Source organism: Megascapheus bottae, chromosome 20 (assembly GCF_031878675.1).
Source record: "Megascapheus bottae isolate mThoBot1 chromosome 20, mThoBot2.hap1, whole genome shotgun sequence".
Classification (NCBI taxonomy): Eukaryota; Metazoa; Chordata; class Mammalia; order Rodentia; family Geomyidae; genus Megascapheus; species Megascapheus bottae.
This window is the reverse complement of record NC_143528.1, coordinates 13,322,318-13,343,201: the sequence shown is the minus strand read 5'-3', so window position 1 is coordinate 13,343,201 and position 20,884 is coordinate 13,322,318. Positions and strand designations below refer to the sequence as shown.

At 35.7% G+C, this 20,884-nt stretch overlaps 1 protein-coding gene across 1 annotated transcript in view; it reads left to right on the top strand.

Annotated features, from left to right (window-relative positions):
* Dlc1 (DLC1 Rho GTPase activating protein) overlaps positions 1–20,884 on the top strand; it is a 337,813-nt gene that overhangs the window by 65,706 nt on the left and 251,223 nt on the right. The window contains exon 3 of the mRNA XM_090353987.1: positions 17,833–17,982. Coding sequence (XP_090210113.1) covers positions 17,833–17,982 — 150 coding nt within the window. The remainder of the gene's footprint in view (positions 1–17,832; positions 17,983–20,884) is intronic.

Here is a 20,884-nt window from a genome sequence, read left to right as displayed (position 1 = left end):
AAATAATGGACATCTGATTTTTTAGAGCATTACTGATAGCCTTTTCTTTCTAGGTAGGACAATGAACTGTTACAATATTTAAAATCAGGACAACAGTCTGCCAAGGCAATATTGCTCTGCTTTTATTTTCCATAATGTAAGGAAATATCCTCTTACAATTCTATTACATAGAGAAAAGATATCTCTTAGGATTATTTGACTTGCTTTCTATTTTTATAGCTGTCGTAAAACTCACATTTGGGATATATTTTGCTGAGCACATAACAGAATCTTAAAAATAATGAGATCATAATTTTAATTTTCCTCTTGGATGAGTTTTCCAAGTCTGCAGTGGATCAACACTTTCAGTCCACAAGAGGCATTTACTACAAAAAAAAATATTCAGTTCTTTCTTTGACTTCTTTCCAGTAGAAGAACATGCACTTCAAATTATTTTGTCAGTAATAGTGACAGGTTCTGCTGAAAAAGATCTACTTGTTCTCATATGTTTGACCTTTCAGTCATCAGTCAACATCTGTAGTAGAATAAATGTTAAATCAATTTTATCAAATTAAATAATGATACTAAAGCAAAAGTTGTATGGAATTGCCATTTCTGATTCAATGATCACAAAAGGCTTATGAAATAGATAGCAATTTTGATTTATGTTGAACTTGGTTCTCATTAATTTTATCTTCAATATTAGGGGATGAAACTATGAAGATAGCAAAGGCCTCTGCTCATTGGTTGATGAAACCTGTCCATTTCTGCCAGTCACTAAAGTGGCACATTTAATTCATCTTGAAACAAGTAGAGAGAATACTATGCATTATGGGTCTCGTATGTAGGTGTAACTGTATAAAGTAGTAAGGACAGAAGGCAGAGAAAGCTTTTTACTGTTCCACCTTCAACATATCTTTTACAAAATGCATATACATTCCTTATAAAAGTAGTACAAGGAAAAGGAGCATCACAGTCAAAAGGAGTAGTTGACACGTTATGAGAAAGAAAAGTCAAGAGGCACATAATGCAAGTATGAGTGGCTGGACAGACCTCTGTAAGTCAACTTCTTTCAACAATTCTTACATACAGGTCACATAACTAGATGTTATTCAACTTACACTGGAGATTTTTTCCCCCCGAAAAAAAACATCGTAACTTGGAAATGTCTTAAATTGAAAATGTTGTCAGTTAAAAATACATTTGATCTACCTGTTGAGGGTTTAACATAAAACATTCCCAAGAAGTTGTGAATGAACTTTTTCCCCAAGTGTCCTCATTATTTATAGAGCATGGACAGTTTGGGAGATGGTGCCTACCTGGAGGAAGGTGTGTCTTTGGAGCTGTATTTTGTCAGGGCCCATTCTCTTTCCTGATCACTGTAATATGAGCTATTCTTCCATAGATTCTGCCATGATGGACTGAAATCTCTGGAACTGTGAGACAAAGTAAGTCTCTCTTCCCTTAAATTGTTCTGTTAGATATTTTGTTCCAGCAACAAATAGCATGGCCAACACAATACCTACCTGATGGAACTTCCAACTATGACCATACAGCATAGTGTGGAGTCTCTGTTGTTTGCCCTTCTATTAGGAAGGTTGACAGGGAGTTGACATTCAGCTCACTACCTATCCTTCAGCATCCAGACAAAGCATGGGATAGCATATTTTTGGTATGGGAATTTGAAATTGGAGATATAGTTCCTATTGAACCGATATTTTTCATACCATTGCAAAGTTGAAAAACCATTGTAACTTTGGGGATTGTAACTTTATCTTACACTGTGTTTCTGGTGGTTCACAACTGAGCTATAAGTACAAATTTATTTTATTGTTGTATCTTGGTGGCATTTAGCCTTTCCAGTCTTATTCTGTTTTCAAGGCTCAAATTTAATTGATGCATTCTCTAGAAAGCTGAGTCTGTGCTATCTGAGCCATATTATGCCATCTATCATTCATTCATTTGTCTTCTTGCTTGTTAGTTTTGTTTTGTTTTCTTAGCACTTTAGCTCTAGATGCATTCCATGTGGTTGTTGCATATCAGCATTTCTAATCTAATATAAACATTTTCTAAAAGAAGAAAGAATTTTTTGTCTGTTCCACATAGTATAGTGTTATTGATATAGATGTAATTGCTCCATAAAGAAAGCTAAAACCAAAACCACATCTCTCTCCCTGAAATCTGGCCTGAAGAAAAAGAGATGATCCAAATTTTCCAAGGTTAAAAAGCAAGTATTTAAGAAGAAAACATCTGGCTAGTAGGGTGGCCTAGTGGCAGAATGCTTGCCTAGCATGCACAAAGCCCTGGGTTCACTTCCTTGGTACCATATACAAAGAAAAAGCCCAACATGGTGCTGTGGCTCAAATGGTAGAGTGCTAACCTTTAGAAAGCCCAAGGACAGAACCCAGATCCTGAGTTTATACCCTGGGACTGGCAAGAAAAAAAAAGAAAGAAAATGTTTATCAATTATTATATATAATAAATACATATCTGTATCATAAGGTACAATTTAACCTTCTCACTAGTTACCTTCATTCTAGGAAACCAACTTTGATATTACTATTTTTTTTGTTTTCTTATTAGGTATTTATTCTGCTTATCTTCTGAAACATTCATTTTACAATGTTTAGAAAGCAAAAAAAAAAAAAACCAAGAAACATCATTTTTCTGCTGCTCTAAACCACAAAGCAACCACTTTTCTGACTTGGAGAAACACTTTACATTTGTGAATGAGGAGGGAGGTTCTTTAATAAAAAAATATACAGGATTAGGCCAGGAGTTTGGCCTAGTGGTAAGAGTGCTTGCCTAGCATGCATGAAGACCCGGGTTCGATTCCTTGGTACCACATACATAGAAAAAACTGGAAGTGGTTCTGTGGCTCAAGTGGCAGAATACTAGCCTTGAGAAAAGCCCCAGGACAGTGCTCAGGTCCAGAATTTAAGCCCCACAACTAGCAATATATCTATATCTATATATATATATATTATACAGGATTAAAAAAACATTGTGACATTACTAATCTTAAACCATTTCTATCTTTTTGCCAGTCCTGGGCTTGAGCTCAGGACCTGAGCACTGTCCTTGGGCTTTCTCAAGGCTAGAGCTCTACCACTTGCGCCATAATGTCACTTCTGGCTTTTTCTGTATAGGTGGTACTGAGGAATTGAACTCAAACCCTGGTCTTCGCACATGCTATGCTAGCACTCTACCACTATGCCACACTCCCAGCCCCAACCATTTCTATTTTGAAAAAAGAAAGGCTACACAATGTCTCAAGTCCTATACCACTTCAAATGACTACTTTATGATCCATTTTATAATTTTACCATGAGAATAACAGAATTTTATCACCAAACAATATCTAATCTACAGGAGGATTCTGAGAAGAGCTGTATCATATAGTTTTAAACTGCATCTCTTTACATTAAAGTTATTTTTAGGTATTGGTTGCACCCTATTAAACATCACATGTATACATATCATATTATTTTATATAGAAACCTGGATCTCAGGACTCCTGTTAAAGTGCCATTTAGTATTCTTTAGCCCTCCCAGCCCAAAACATTTAATTTTTTAAATCAGAAGTATTAGTTATCAGTACATACTGGAAAGATCTCACAAGTTTTCTTAGGGAGTCTGGAAGTTTTCAGAAAATATCTGAGTTCAGCCCAGTGTCAAGAAATATTTGGATATAAGCAAGATATAGCAATCTTTTTATCATGTGGAGGCTAGTCACTTATATAGTCTGAAATCAAGCACATTAGTTTATATTTACTATTTCATTTGTAAAATGGAACTACTCTTTAGGTGAAACCTGGTTAGACATTGTCGTCTTCCTACTTTCTTCTTTCATTCTCTTGTGAAAATACTGGGAGATCCTTGGAGAATTTCATCAGAGATGTTCTAGGATTGATGATAGGATTATGAGAGGCTAGGGAAACACACAGGGAACAATGGGTGCAACCAAGGACTAGAATGAGAGCAAATAGCGCTACCTGTCAAGAAGACTAGATAAAGAACACAATAAGCTGCTCCTTACTGCTCACAAACAAGAAATTCCTTTAAGGGGTACACTAATCTGAAGGCAGAGCCTACCTTTTGGCATAGTTTTTCAGAGAAATTTTTGAAAAAAATATTCAGCAGCATTGGCCTGATTTCATAAGTCAGAAAAACATACTCCTTTCTTACAAAATACTTTTGTGTACCTATGCATGTATGTAAGTGTTTCTCTTCAGCAATTGTTGAGGTTTTTTTTTTAATGATGGGTATCCATCCAGATAAAATTTTATGCTTCTGTATTTGTAAATATGTGGATAAATGGTTTTGCTTTGGGGATATAAGTCTCTGTACTTTATATGTGTATGTTTGATACATAAAGTGATCTGTGGCATAGAATATTATCCTTCACCTTTCTCCTCTTCATAAATTCTATAGGAGCATGTTCTTTAAGAGGAACTGAGTCCCAGATTTGATTGAGCAGATTGTGTCCTACACAAGAACACAGAACTAAAGCAATGAGTTCAGGTGGTGTAAATCACCTGTATTCTATTTATCAAGTAGTGAACCACAGAATAGAAGCACATTCGTGCAAAAGAAACCAACATTTTTTTCAACCTACATTGAACCTTTATATATGGCATCCATTACTAGATCAGTGTAAATGAACCTGCTTCATTGCACAGAGCCTTTACCCAGTGGTTGAAGGATTACTGGCAATAGAACTTTTTGAATAAAAAAATACCTATTGACAACTGCTTAGATTATGTCATGTTCTTCAGACATTAGGGAAAAAAATCACTGAATAGTACGAGGTGAGTTATTTTTGCATATACATAAATCACTTCAAAGGATAGATGTCTGTGGACCAAGTTGTACTTCAATTTTAACAGATACTCCAAATCATTCTCTAAAGAGAAAGCAACTTGTATGTTTAATATCACTAACTTTCCTTGTGCTCTGGTGTTTATTTTTTCATTTTTGATGATCTGGTAGATAAAAGTATCATAATTCTCTTTCTCTAGTTAATTGGTGTAGTTTTGATTATAAATAAGGTTTGAGGACTTAAAATTCTTAGAAATTCTTTTATGAACAGTTTCTTTGTATTCCCTGGCCATTTTTATTAGGGGATATTATTTTATAGTTTCCTTATTTTTCTGTCATTTAGGCTTTGAGTATGAGTCTATGATTGTCTTTTTATCTTCTCATCTGTAATGGTCTTTTTTGTTAAAAGATTTTATTAACACTGATTTTTATTACATCATATTTCAAATAAGTTTCACAAACAAGTACTCAAGAATGGAATCTCTTTCTTCAATCACTGGCACATTAACTTAAGAACAAAATTAAAATTGAGCTGAAAGTTTGTATGTTATAGATACATATCAATCTATGTAATATATCAATATATCTATAGAAAAAATATCCCATCATAGATTTATATGTCTATATAGTTACATTTATATCTAAGAATTCACATCAATGAGAGTACTGAGTCATGTGATGGTCTTTTTTATCTGATTTTGTGAGTGGAAGTTCATTTAAAATGCTCTGTTGTTGTTGTTATTTCCAATCGTAAAGCTTGAACTCAGGACTCCATGCTGTCACTGAGAATGCTTGCTGCTTGACAGGTTCTCTGTTACTTGGACCACACTTCCAAAATGTGCAAATCCAGAAAGCAACTTGCAAAACTGCAATAATCATAATAATAATCATGATTGCAATTATATTAATAATATTGATGTCATATTAAAAATAATTAATGACAATAATTTTAATGATTCTTAATGTGTTGAAATCTTCTTTAGAAAAAACATATATCTTCTCCTTTGTTCCATATTCTTTTACATCATATGGTGATATGTTTCTGTTTTCTACTAATTTTTGATGTCTCATAGCTTTGGTTTCCATTTTCTTGTTCAACTGCCTTTAGATACCCTTTTTTGTTTCACCTAGATATCTTAAAGTCTTCGTTGCTACTGTGGCTTGGGAGGGGATCTGCTTTATTTTGTACATGACTAATAGCAGTGCACCAATGTGTTCTCATGTTTACATTTACTAAGCCAATCAACCTATTTGGTGGAATCCCTTGTCAGGTTTTCCTCTGGGACTGCCACAGCACACATTCTCTTCTTGTGCAATACAACCATCTCCACCTTGCTGTTGCATTGGCTGCGACTTCTGGTACACTATTACCTGAACTATTTTATGGCTAGTAAATTCTCCTTTCTTTTATGCATGTATTCCCAATGTCTCAGCATTATTATTGGTACCTGTTCTCAGTACCTGGCATCTTGTCAGCTTGAGAATACTGCCTTCTAAGTCTTTGTTAGCTTCAAGAATATTTTAAGTTTCTTTTTAATCATTGGCGTGTGTTTTGAAATGTTCTAAATCCTGTGCTTGAATGTATTTTTGTGTTTTCCTTTAATTGGTTTGCATGGGAATTACTTTGGGTGGGAATCTAATTCCCATTGTCCTAATTTTGTCAGAAACTTCCAAAGGAGTTTCTGTGTAATCTATGACACTTTTCTTCAACCCTAGCTATGCCATGAATACAGCCAAGATCGCTAATGATCAGAATGGCTTCTCTTACCTACACCCTCTTAATCACAAGTTTGTCAAAGGAAGCTTACTATGTGGACATTTCAAAGCTATGCACATACACCAGTAATTTCTAATCTCTCATATGTGATTCCAAGATTCCCACAGTGGAATCCTCAGTAGCGGAAGCAACAACAGCACAACCTTGAAAATTATGAAAATTACAAATGTTTCATCTCATCACAGACTACTGACTTACCTGCTTTCTGATGATTCTGGTGCACAGTAACTTCTGAAACACTCTACTGCAACTATATCAAGGGTTAGAAGAAGAGGAGAAAGAAGTAAAGAATAAATCATTACCCAGTCTATTTTATTAACTATGATGTTTTCATTATGCAAATCAACATCAATAAGATGGTTTCTCCATCAAGGAGCTGCCAGCCTGTTATTTTGTAGTCACATAGTTTCATTCCATTTGTCCAAGTGCATGTGGATTATATTGGAAATGTAGCCTTCTGATCATTTGTAGAGCTGAAGGAAATGCCTTTTTACCTAAAAGCAAATATAGTGCCTGAATCACAAGAAATAATGGAGACCTGGATTTTCCAATTCTAAAAATTCAGAGTTCATTCTCTTGGGAGAAAAAAAATCCTAACTTTCTACAGTAAAGAAAGAAATGAGAGGCTTACAGAAAACAATTTATCTTCTTTTTCTTTTTTTTTTCTTTTCTTTTACCAGTCCCAGGCTTGAGGTCAGGGCTTGAACACTGTCCTTGAGCTTTCTCAAGGCCAGAGCTCTACCATTTGAGCCACAGCACCACTCTGCCTTTTTCTTTCTATGTGGTACAGAGGAATCAAATCTGGGTCTTCATGAATGTTAGGCAAGCACTCTATCACTAGGCCAAACTCCCAGCTCCAATTTATCCTTTTAAAATGTGAGTACTCTTTCTTCATGTCAAAAATTTCACAGACTCCTCTCTTGTGATAAAAGTGAGAAAATATACAAAGGCAACTAACTTATTCATAGAAGATTTAGTACAAAATATTCACAATGTAAGTGATCTTAATACTCTAAATATGTCATGAGAGCAACTTCAAGAATTTTGATTTAGATTTTTGTTGTTCAAGAGAAATCAGAATGGCACCACTTTCCATCTAGGCCTATAACAAAGCTAAAAGAAATAAAAACAGAAATTTTCATTTGCAGAGTTATAAAACTAAAAGGCCAACTATGGGCATTCATTTAAGGAAGCTACCCTGCAAAATTCCTGACCTTCACAATGGTATGTGCTTAGAAGCCAAGAGTTTCCAACACTTCTCCAGGGCTGGGTGAAGTATGGTAAGCCTGAGGAACACTGTCATGTGAATTAAAACAGAGTTGCCAGATAAAACACAGGACACCTAGCAACACAGACTTCCAGAGAAACAACAAAAAAAGTTTTCATATTAATATGTCCATGGCAATAGGTTTGACTACTTATACTAATAAATCATTTTAAATAAAACTGAACAGCCTGGGATTCTATTTTCTAAAGCTGGTCATGCTACATGCAAAAGAAACCAAAAATTCTTATTCATAAATCCTGCTTGCTATTCAGGATTTTTATTTAAATAGTTCTATAGTTTAATTAATATGTATTAGGAGTATAACTGGTTGACCCTATATGGTATATTATGTGTATACATATGTTATATAAACTAGTCAATATAATATAATATAATATGACAATATATATATTGTTGGACTCTTAATCATTGACATTTGAGGAGCATGGGCAGAATCAGGAAAAATGATGAAAAGTTAAACTAGAAAAGTAGACAGATGTTATATCAAATACCATCTCTTTCCTCTCTGTATCTGTGTGTGTGTGTGTGTGTGTGTGTGTGTGTGTGTGTGTGTGTGTGTCTTTCATATCAGGGCTTGAACTATGTGCTAACCTATTTGACCCTCTGCCACCCGAGCATTTCTACAGCCCAGCTTTTAGTTAGCTATTTTATAGCTGGAGTCTTGTGAGCATTTCTGCCTCATCTGACTACAAACTTCAGTTCTCAGCCTCTTGTGTAGCTAAGACCACACCCATGAGACACTGGTGTCAGGATCACACAGCACTTTCTTTTTCTCCCTTAAGTGATACCCTTTCATACAATAAGTAACTTTGTATTTTTTGCCAGTCCTGGGCCTTGAACTCAGGGCCTAGGCACTGTCTTTGTGCTTTTTCAAGGCTAGAGCTCTACCACTTGAGCCACAGCACCATTTCTGGCTCTTTTTTATGTATGTGGTACCAAGGAATTGAACCTGGCTCTTTGTACATGCTAGGTAAGCACTAGGCTAAACTCCCAGCCATGCAATAAATAACTATTTACTTATGTCTTTCTTTCTTGTTCCCTGGAAAGACCTTCCTTATTCTTGAAATTAATGGGATTAGAATATAAAATGGTGTTTCTCGCATTTTGGTTCCAGGAAAACAAAACAAAGCAAAGCAAAAAAAAAACAACAACAAAAGTCTGGTCTCCTTTAAAACCTACCCCAAAGCAGGTACTCAGAGTTAGTCAGAGTTAAGGAAGGGAGGGAGGGAGAGACCAGGGAGGGAGGGAGGGAGATAGAGAGAGAGAAAATAGGATGTTGACTTTATGTCTCTACTGTATTTAATGGTCTTGAATGTCAGTCTTGAACTCTAGGCTTTTTAAAGGGATGCTGGTTTCAGTATGCTTACCAAAATTACTTGGGTAGGAATTATTTCCTATTCCGCAAGTTAAAGCCTTAAATTATAGGAAGGAAGCTCATCTTAGATATTTCTGGGACAGAGAGACTGTCCTTGTCATTTTCTCCACTTCATACCTGCTTCAGAGTATTTCTAAGGATTGGCCAGGCATCTAAATGTCCCTTGAAACTGTTTAGAGGGTGTACAGGCAACTTAACTAAAGTTACAGCTTAGAACTGCTTCATTTTAAGCCTAAATGAAGTTTAAAACTCAAGCAAGGGAAAAAGCAATTCTCATCACATTTTTATACGAAAGTAGATCACTACATAAAGTGTAGTGGCTACTACCCATAATATCAGGCCATGATCTCCAGTTATAATCACATACTATTTAAAGATTCTTTGCAACTACTTTAAATCACTGTGTTATTTATCTTCTCCATCATCTAATATCTATCAGCACACATCTTATTAAAGATAAATAATAAGAATTTATGTACAAATTATTAAACATAAATAGTATTAAAGAGTTTGGGTATACCTGGCAAACAGGTAATAACTGCTGGTTTGTTTTAGTTCCTCACAGTCTATTGAAGTTTCACACTGAGAAATAGCAGAATAAAAATTATGGCTTTCATATTTAACTTGCCTGGAAATTCTGACTTGGGATTACATTATCGTCAGCTTCTGACTGTCAATTCAGATGAAAATCTTCACTACTTTCTAAAGAAAAATAAGTAAAGATTTAATAACTTTGTCATTCTTTAAATGGGATATTATTTTAAGGAAGTCTAGGGAGAGGAATTTATTGTCAAATGAAATGTATGACATTAATATGAGATTGCAGACTAGTCCAGCTGGCTATAGATCAAATGATTCAGGGTGAAACTAAGCCAAGGCCTTTGCTAAAAGGTCCCTTTCTTTCTGGGGTGAGCACAGAATATTACCAGCCCAGAATAGCCAGGAAGATTCATTTGGAATTAAAGGCAGTGTTTGAGCCAGAACGTTGAATTAAGGATCAGGAAGTCTTGGTTCTATTCCTGGCCTAGACTTGAATTTATTATGGCTATCTATGCAATGCCACAGCTCAGGGACAAGTAGAGCATTCAAGCAACACAGTACATGCCCAGCCAAAAATCTACTGTTTGAAAGAATATAGTCTTTTCCTGGAGGTTTTGTTCTCTACCACATGCTTGCTATTAGAAGAACAAAGCCAGTCTGCGGCTAGACAAGGCACCTTCTCACCTCTTCACAGTGGACTCCATAATTCTCCAGCCTGTAAAATGTCTGGGAATTTGCGTACACATCCCTCACCTTGTGTGTTTGCTAAAGCAGTCTGTGGAAAAGGAAGCAGATTGGGCTGATCTTCCCCTGTTGAATGGAAGGCAGGGCTGTGAAGTCTTACTGGTTCAGAAGTTTCTTCTCAACCATGGGGCTGAGCACCACAAGTTCACTCCTGTAATCATAGCTACTCATTAGACTGAGATCTGATTCTGAAATTAGAAGATAACCTGAGCAAGAAAGTCCATGAGAGTCTTATCTCCATTTTACCCCCAGAGAGCTAGAAGTAGACCTGTGGCTCAAGTGGTAGAATGCTAGCCTCAAGTAAAAATGCTAAGAGCCAGCACTTAGGTCCTGAGTTCAAGGCTGGAGTCAACAAAGATAGACAGACAGAGAGATAAAGAGACAGACAGACAGACAGACAGACAGACAGACAGACAGAAAACATGGACCCAAAAAGTCCTGTTTGTTATCTCCCCTCACAATCAGACTCATTTTATTTTTGTGGTTCTTGGGCTTGAATTCAGCCTGGGTGGTGTCCCTGAGTTCTTCAGCTCAAGGCTACCACCCTACCCTGGAGCTGGACATTGTCCCTGAGCTCTTCAGGTCAAGGCTATTGCCCTACCCTTGAAGCAAAACCCACTTCCCATTTTCTACAGGTTAATTGGAGATAAGAGTCTCAGGTTTTTTGTGCCCAGGCTGGCATTGAATCTTAATCCTCAGACCGCAGTCTCCTAAGTAACTAAGATTACAGGCATGAGCCACCACGCCCAGCTCTTTTTTTTTAATTGTCAGGATAATGTATAGAGAGGGGTTACAGTTACATTCACCAGGTAGTAGGTATATTACTTCTCCCACATTGATACCTGTTTTGTTCCTGTTTTACTCCTCCCATCCCTTCCCAATCATCTTGTTTTCCCCCTTCCCTTTCCTACTTCAAATAAACAAATATACAATATATCAGGTAATAAAATCAGATACAGTAAATATAAGTTTAACCAGAAGGACAAAAAAGAGAAGAGAAATAACACACACAAGAAAAAAACTCTTGTTTCCATATCCTAGAGTTCATTTCATTTAGTCTCATCCTGTATGACCTTATATACATAGGTTTTGAGTTATTGTAATCCTCTACTAGGAGAGAGTCCTAGATGTGTGCTAATTATTACAAATGAGGGAAATCATTGAGTCTATGTTCCTTTGGGTCAAACTCTTAATTAACAAGATTAACTAGCTCTTCACAGAAAATAAGTACCATCTCTCCTATTTCCAAATGATCTCCGAATATTTTATCCATACTAACTTTTGGATAACAAATCAAATTCAATAGAAGTGTCTTTCTTATCTGTCCAGTCTCTGATGACTTACCACAAACTGGAACTCTCTTCTACAGCAGCTACATATATTATCTGCTAGTTGACAACAGCTTGTTGCTATCTTGAGGCAACAGAACATTTCCATTCTTTCACTCCACCGCACGTAGGCAATATTCAGGTATTTCATTCTGAACAACAACCATCAACTGAACCACTGACAGAACTCGGTCATATTCAGAACTAGGAAGGATTTGAAAGCATGCCACATAACAAATGATTGAAGGAACTGAGGGCTTGGGGTGTCTCCATAAGAAAGTGTTTGCTGGGGCTAGGAGTTTGGCCTAGTGATAGAGTGCTTGCCTACCATGCAGGAATGACCCAGGTGCAATTCCTCAATATCACATACATAGAAAAATGCCGAAAGTGGTGCTGAGGCTCAAGTGGTAGAGCTCTAGCCTTGAAAAAGTCCAAGGACAATGCTCAGGCCCTGAGTTCAAGCCCAGGACTGGCAAAAAAATTACAAAATGAAGTGTTTGCTTTGCGTGGACATAGTCCTAGGTTTGTTTCTCATTACCAAAAAGAGACTAAGAAAGTTTCACCAAAAACAAAAAGAAAGACAAACATCTAAATAATCATAAATAGTTGTTCCAATATTTAAGTTCAGTTTTGTAAGATGCATACTGTTTATTTTCTCTAGACCTGAAAGGTGTAACTGACAAACTGGTGGAATTTGATTTCATAATATTCAAAAAACTACAGTTTATATTTTAGAGGTGATGTACATAGCCCAAAGTATAACCATGCAAATGTACTTTGAGTTAGGTAGCGTTGAGATGACTATATTTCTTACAGTTAATTCTTGTGATGACATGTTTCTTACAGTTAATTCTTGTGATGACATAAGTTCTTAAATCAAAATTCTCTAGGCTGGATGCCAATTGCTAAACCAGAAATTATGGCTATTCAGGAGACTGAGATCTGAAGATCTTGATTTGAAGCCAGCCTGGGCAGACAAATTGGAGACATTCTCCAATTAACCAGTAAAAAGCTGTAAGTGAAGATGTTGTTGGAGCAGGGGTAAAGCACTAGCCTTCAGCAAACACCAACAAACAAAAATCCTCTGTTGACAGAACAGAAACAAGATAATAAGTGTTGATCAAGAATTGAAGAAAGAACAAATGATAGTCCTTGTGGATTTTCCTTTAAAATACTAACTATGGGTAGAAGAGAAAGGAAGTACAGTGCTGGAAAATAACCAGAGTAGAGAGTGAAAGAGCCAAGCAGGCTCTGGTCTAGGATTTGCCAATGGAGGAAAGACTTGGCTTAAAAAAAAAGAAAGGAAAGAAAGAAAGAAATGAAAGAAAAGAAAGAGAGAGGGGGAGGGGAGGAAAAAAAGAAGAAAACCCTGGAGTTGAGTTTCCTCATTTGTAGGCTCAGAACACTGGAATGGATAGCTGCAATCCTGCTTCTACATTTCCAAATCCTGAAGTTCCAAGAAAGAAAATGAGTAAATGAAAGAAATCCATCACCTATTTAAGCAAAAGTTTATGAATATGAAAAAAATTATTACAGAACTTTACACATATAAATGATGAAGAGTTCAAGGAAGACTGATACCAAGGAGCTGTGCTAGGGAACAAAAAGAATCCTGCAGAAGAAAGCACGCCAAATTTCAATCCATAATGTACTCAGCTGAACCTACAAGAGCAAGTACTAAGAAAAATGAATGCTTTCAATGATGTGCTTTTGTTTCCATTTTTCCCTATTGACTAAGCCAGTTATGGTTCTTGCAGGTGTTTATACCTCATTTTCTATTTTCTCTTTTAACACTTGTTCTACTTGAAACTATCCTACTTATGAACTTATTAACTTTCATAGTCCATCTTCCTCTGGCTGATGTGGTTGACTGTAAATATTCAGTAAAACAGGTGTCCCTTATGGCTATTTAGTCCCCTTAATCATGCCTGTAATCACACAGCCTTCATGGAAGTAAAGCAAGATAGTTGAGATATGAAGGAAGAAAAGTTAGCACTTTGAGCTTCAATTGAGGAGGCTTTGTTACTGAAATACTGGCCTCATGACTACATGATTTTGTTTCTTTAAAAGAGCTATTTTGTGGGCAATAGTGAAACAATTTCCACTGTGAAAATCAACCTGGTCAAAGCCTGCAGGTACACTGATTTCTTTAGATATGATCTGCTTGCTGGAGTTTAACCATGAATGTAGGATAGGTTAGAAATATAAAATATGAAAGCCAGCTTTGAAAATAAAGCACTAATCTTCACCCACATCATCATGTTTCTGAAAGTTTAATGAATATGTAAAAAATGAAGCACTCTATACTTGAGGCTGACTGGAGGGGAATCATCTATGGAGAGGAAAAAAGAAAGAGAGAGAGAGAGAGAGAGAGAGAGAGAGAGAGAGAGAGAGAGAGAGAGAGAGAGAGAGAGAGAGAGAGAGAGAGAGAGAAAAGAGAGAAGGAAGAAAGAAAAGGGAGAGAAGGAGATAGAGAGGGAGGGAAGGGAAGGAAAGGGAAGGGAAGGAAAGGAAAGGAAAGGAAAGGAAAGGAAAGGAAAGGAAAGGAAAGGAAAGGAAAGGAAAGGAAAGGAAAGGAGAGAGAAAGTGATGAGACAGAGAGAAAGAGAGAGAGACAAGGAATGAGGGAAAAAGGAAAAGAATATTCTATAAAAGAATATCATACTGCAATAGAGCAAAATCTTGATACATAAGGCCATATAATGTGAAGCTAATTGAAAGGACCTCCAGGATATTGAAACAAAAGCCATATAATGAATGATTGTGGTCCTTAATGTACTATGTTGTCTCTCATCTCCTTTGCTGTCCCTTGGTTATCTCATATTGCTATAGTATCTCACTTTGTTATCTGATATATTGAATTTATTTGTATTTGGATATTTGAAATTTGATAGGGAAGGGGGAAAAAACCAAGACGGGTAGGGGGTGTGGGGGGGAGGGAAACGGGTACCAAGAAAGGTATCAATGTATGTGAATTAATGTACCTTCTATCTGGCAAATATCATGTAACCCTTTTACTAATTACAATAAAAAAAAGAATATCATAGAACAAGTCTAGTTGGTTTGATCCTTTTGAAAGATCAGTGGAATAATTTCAGACTCAGCCAATGGATTTGGAAATATTTTTACATCACAATCTCAGCATTTGGTTAATGCAGAGACAAATTGTTTTTGAGACTGTTGCTGATGCATCCATAATAGCTGCAGGATGTACTTCCCTGATAAGCATTAACTTAGTAGCTGAAAGTATATCAGGCTGTATTTTTAAGGCAACTCTTTTAAGGTAACTCTTATTTTACTGGCTATTGATTGTTTTATGATTATTTGTGAAAATGTGTTGATTCTATGTTGGGCAGGTAGAAAAGCATACCCTTGACCTTGGGCACATTATAAATATGAAATGAAAGAAAACCTCAGAAACCTACACATAGATATGAAGAGACAAAGACCATAATCTTGCCAAGTCAATCTTTGGTTTCAAAGAGGGGGAAATTCCACGAGCAAATACATTGGAAGTGGAATTAAGAGCACTTATTTAATTATTGCCATTTTGGTAGCATTTAGTAGAGAATTACAGAGAATAATCTTAAATAGTTCTAGGAATTAATTTTCAAGTTTTAAGTTGGATTTTTACTATAAGAATAACATTGTAGCTGGATGCTGGTGGCTCATGCTTATAATTGTAGTTACTCAGGAGGGTGAGATATGAAGATCTCAGTTCAAAGCCAGCCCAAGAGACTCTATCCTCAACATATCACCAAAAATCTAGAGATGGTGCTATAGTTCAAAGTGATAACACACTAGCCTTGAGCAATGAAGTTCAGGGACAGTACCCATCCCCTGAGTTCAAGTTCCAGGACTAGCACCAAAGGAGGAGAAGGAGGAGGGGGGAGGAAGAGGAGGAGGAGGAAGGGGAGGAGGAGGAGGAGGAGAGGTGGAAGAGAAGGAGAAGGAGAAGAAAGGGGAGGAGGAGGAGGAAGAGGAGGAGGAGGAAGAAGAGGAGGTGGAGGTGGAGGAGAAGGTTGTGGTATTTAGGAATATAATATGTGGAAAGGTCAAGATTTGTTTGTTAATGTCATCACCATGACATTAAAACAATACCACTTCTGAGCACAATATCACTCTTGGAAAAACAAAGATTTATAATTCTCTGTCAGGGATTCATTTGTTAGTTCAGACAGCAGTGACAAAGCGATGTTAAAATAATTGCATGGTATTCTGGTGTAAGGACATATCAGAAAAATTATGTTTATTCAATGTTAGTCTGTGGAAAGAGAAGAATTGAGATGTTAAACCAAGTAAAAATTCAGCTGTACAAATAATTTATCTAATATTAGCTTAAGCAAATGATTCTTTAAACAACAGAGTCTGATAAATCAGTTGCTCAGTATGTGAAGGAAAATGCTTCCACTATTATTTATGTAGTCTGTGTAAGATATCAAGACCCTTGGAAGCATCAATTAGGCCACAAGATTACTCCTGTACTTTTCCTCAGGAGTGCCTCTCCATGGTGACTGGAGAACTTGAACTAAATGAAAAGAAATGTCAAAAGCAAGATGAAAGTCTGACTCAGGCATGTATCACTCTCATCCTTCCTATGACTAAGGCCCCAACCTTCCATATGGCATAAATACATTAGTAAGATTCCATCAGACATGCTTTTCCACTGGAGATGGCAACAGGGGTCCTTGAAAGCTGAGTCCATCCAAGTAAATATTCCCAGAGAGATGGAAGTTTGAGTCACAAATGAGGCCTCACATCAAATCAACTAACCCTGATTGCATTGCATCTCTCAACTGGTTCTGTCTCTGAAAAAGGCATGTTTTCCATGTTTTTTCATTCTTTCCTCCATCAACTATCCCACCCAGGCAGATCCCTTGCACAACACAGGGAATGTTTTTTTTTGAGGAAATTGACTTGTCTTTATTTTGTTTAAATTATCAAGGACTAAAGAGGACAGGGTCAGTTGTAGACAGTTGTAACAAGTTTCAGCCAGTTTTTAGGTAACAAGGGGAATTTTTTTCATATATTTTTATTGTAATTAATAGAAGGGTTACATTATATTTGCCAGATAGAAGGTACATTAATTCACATACATTGATATCCTTTCTCATGTCTTGGTCCCCATTACCCTCCCCCCACCTCCACCCCTTAACTTGTTTTCCCCCCTTCCCTATCCAATTTCAAATAATCAAATACAAATATATCCAATATATCAGATAACAAAGTAAGATACTCTAACAATATGAGATAATCATTTGAACATAGAAAGGGTAAATAGTTGAGTTCAAATAACCCCAACCTGATCTAGGATAAAACTTCATCTGCACTTCTATAAGCCAAAGTATTCCCAACAATATGTGTTTATGTAACGCAGAATATTCAAGATAAGTAAGTTTAGTAGCAATCATAAGAGATAATTGTTGCATATGCTTTTCAAAAGAAAAGTATGTGGAAGAATATTAAGCTTTGAGAGAAATATGGACAGCGGTATCACTTAGAACAGCTTATGTATACAATTGTCAAGAAAAATAATGCACAACCCAAAACATCCTTGCTTCATTCTCTTCATGGTGTTGGTGTTAATTCAGAAATACTCTCATATTTTTAGATATATCCTTGACTGTCTGACCACAGACAATAATCAGTGGATGGTATATAATCAATTATTTTACTCTGAAAAAAATATCTAGCTTTCCCTAGAAATATTCACTGGAAAGTAGAAAGGATGTATTAGTGTGTACTCATTATTTTTCCTCCTGAAATATTTAATATTTATGTAAAAATGCTGTGTTGGCATTAGACCAGTACCTTCCCAATGAAGAAATTGTTGATGATACACATTAGGACTTCCCTTCCTGCCTTAAGAGAAGACTGCTAACAAGCATTATCCTTGTTGTCAGATTGTTGAACAGTGAACTTTTTATTCTTCCTAACAAATGGTCTTTCAAAATGAGTAACAACATGTTCTGCTCCTCAGGAAATAAGAGAAGATCGAGATAAGACCAGGCTGGACTCCATGGTGCTGCTAATTATGAAATTGGACCAACTTGATCAGGACATTGAAAATGCCCTCAGCACCAGCCCTTCTCCTTCTGGCACACCAACAAACCGGAGGCGCCATGTTCCTGTGAGTTTACCATTTGCCACTACTTTCCTGTGAGAGTGTTGTCTCCACATTAGACAGTCCCTCTCACAAGCCAAACATCCATATCAGTATATGTATTGTTTTAATATAATTATATATGCATATGTTAATATTAACGATCACTGCATTTGATACAAATATGAAAAGATAATGCCTCTAGAATTATGTGCTATTTAAAGTAGAGAGGCTCTTGGAGAATTAATACATAAAGTTATCCCAGTTCTTTGATACAAAATAAAATAAATAAAGTTTTGAGAACTAGTGATTACCCTGGTATTTGGCACAAACACTTGAGTGATATAAAAATATTAAAATGAATAAAATATTAACATAATATTAACATGAAATAAGAAGCTTATACTGTTAAATTGTTTCCTATGATTAAAATTTGTTGTAAATTGTTTTTTAAATTGTCAGTCTTCAATGAGATGATATGAACTCCATTAGCAAATGTATATGTTATTTAATTTGCATATGTATTTAATAAAATATATATGTTATTTAATAAGTTATTTCCATGTAAGTATGCCAAGCCCAGTTATTTCTAGGAAACACACTTATGTCCTATATATTCATATTACACAAAGAAAATGTTTAATAAGTATTTTCTATCTGGATAGATGAATATATGAATGTATGGATGATTGATGGTTGATCTAGCCCAGAAAGCTAATACCATATGATTAAACAAGATTAACTTGGGAAGATACTAAAGTACACTTAAGTGAAATATAATGAAGAGGTCAGAGGTGGGAATTTTACTCTATTGTGCATTAATTTTATATAGAAAATACCCTTCTGAGATTCTGCCACTCAAAATGTGGAACATATCAATTCCAGGATCAACTACATAGTTCACAGATTTAATTATTGCTTCATATTAAGCAGCTTAGTTTATTTGTGCTTCACAAATATAATGATGGAATGAAATATATTGACTAAAGAAAGCTGTATCTACCTGATAACTAAGAGACAGGAAGATTGCATATTTAAATATGTTAATTTGCATATGAATACTTGAACATTTACTGAAATATCACTATTCTGTGTCTACTTCTTTAGTTAATATGGTTCTATCATTGATTTTCAAGTAAATAGACCAAAATAAGAAATTACCTTAATATATTACGGGTGCTATTCTAAATGCTTGGCACAATTGACTGTATTTCATTGTTCATAATAAGTAAAGGAGTACAAAGAATAGAGAAATTAATAATTGCATGTGCCAGAAGTAATATACAGAAAACCCTGGCAAGTTTCCACATAAAACTCTGCCATTTAATCACTACATCATACTATCTTCTATAGCTGACTGTAAAGAGAGGCTGTAAACTTAAGCAATAAACAAATCTAAATTGAAATTCATAAATATAAAACAAATACTTTAATCTTGGAATTCAGTAAAAATCAAATTTTCATTTTTGTAACATGAATAATTTTTTCTTATCCTTCAGGATTCATTGTAAATATTTCTGTCCTAGTGAGTCATTCTTAAATATCCTAAAAAAATAGAGGGACTCAGTGTCTTCCACATGATTTAGTTTCAAGTAACAAAATAAGCATTCAAATGGGAGAGATGCAAAGCAATCTCCTAAAGGCCAGCAGGAAGGATTAATTTTATTGTTCTTACATACAAAGTACTAAAACTTCTTTTTAAAAACCTTCAAGTCAGAAGTCACCATATTTTTTCCTTACTTATAATTTTGCAGAACAATGTTTTTATTGCCTTTAATGGTTGAACCAAGATTTCAATCCAACCTGTCAATGTATGGGCACAATGCGTCCCAATCACTGTCATCCCTTCCATCATCCTCCTATCTGCTCCAACTCCATAACAACCCTCAAGCTTCCTTCTCCCACTTGTTACATATGTACACTAAGTATCACATCTGTATTTTCAATCAAAGATACTTACTTGTTACTGCTTTATCATTCCTGTAGCTATGGAATAGCTTTTACTTTTTGTAATTTTCTAGTGTGAATTGTTCTTCCTTCCTCTCTTTCTGGTCCCTTTTCCTCTCTACATTCAACTTTCCTCCAAGCCTGTGTGTTTAGGAGAAACACACAGACCAGATTTCTTCCTAATACAACTCTATGGTTTTGTCTCAAGATATTTCTTAGCATTTAATTTACCACTAAGCAGTAAAGGCAAAACTAAAACTTGAGTTCACATATAAGATGATTTGTCTACACTGACATGTCCTGCTTCCACTTACATCGTAAAGTGGCATTTTTAATTACACATATTGTCTCATAGAATCATACTATAATTTTTGAGTTTATAAATAGGTTTCCATTTCTAAGCTCTGAGTTTTAATATATACTTGGAATAAAACTGCAAATATTATGAACTTTGCTGGCTACAAGTTTGGTTCAAATGCCAGAATTTTTTATATGGCTGGTTAAGAACACAAGAAAATTATTTAACTATTTAACCAGATTTATGTTAAACAAAAGCAGTATTGTCTTGTAGAAGCATGTAAAAGGGAGAATGTACATAGGTGGTTTATTACAGATCTGGCCCAGAACATGTATTTGGTAGTTAATCACCTTCACTTCCTCTCTGCACTCACAACAAGCTCTGAGTTAAAGATGAAAAGATAAATCCCACAACCCTCAAAATTTCTTTTTGGTTTTTGTGTTTTTCTAGGTCATCCCTTGGGCTTTCTTTCTGTTCCTTGGTGTTTAAAGCTAATTTTAACATTCTCTCATCATCATCAAAAAAAAAAATTCCCCCACAGGCACTTTCCATTCCTTTGAATAATTGAGCTGTGGAATAAGAGAATTATAATGGCCTGATTACAGTCCGGATCAGCACCAAGGAGCCCTGTTCCAAATTCAGATGAGACACTGCCCATCCTTCCCCCTCCCCCACCTTCCTTGT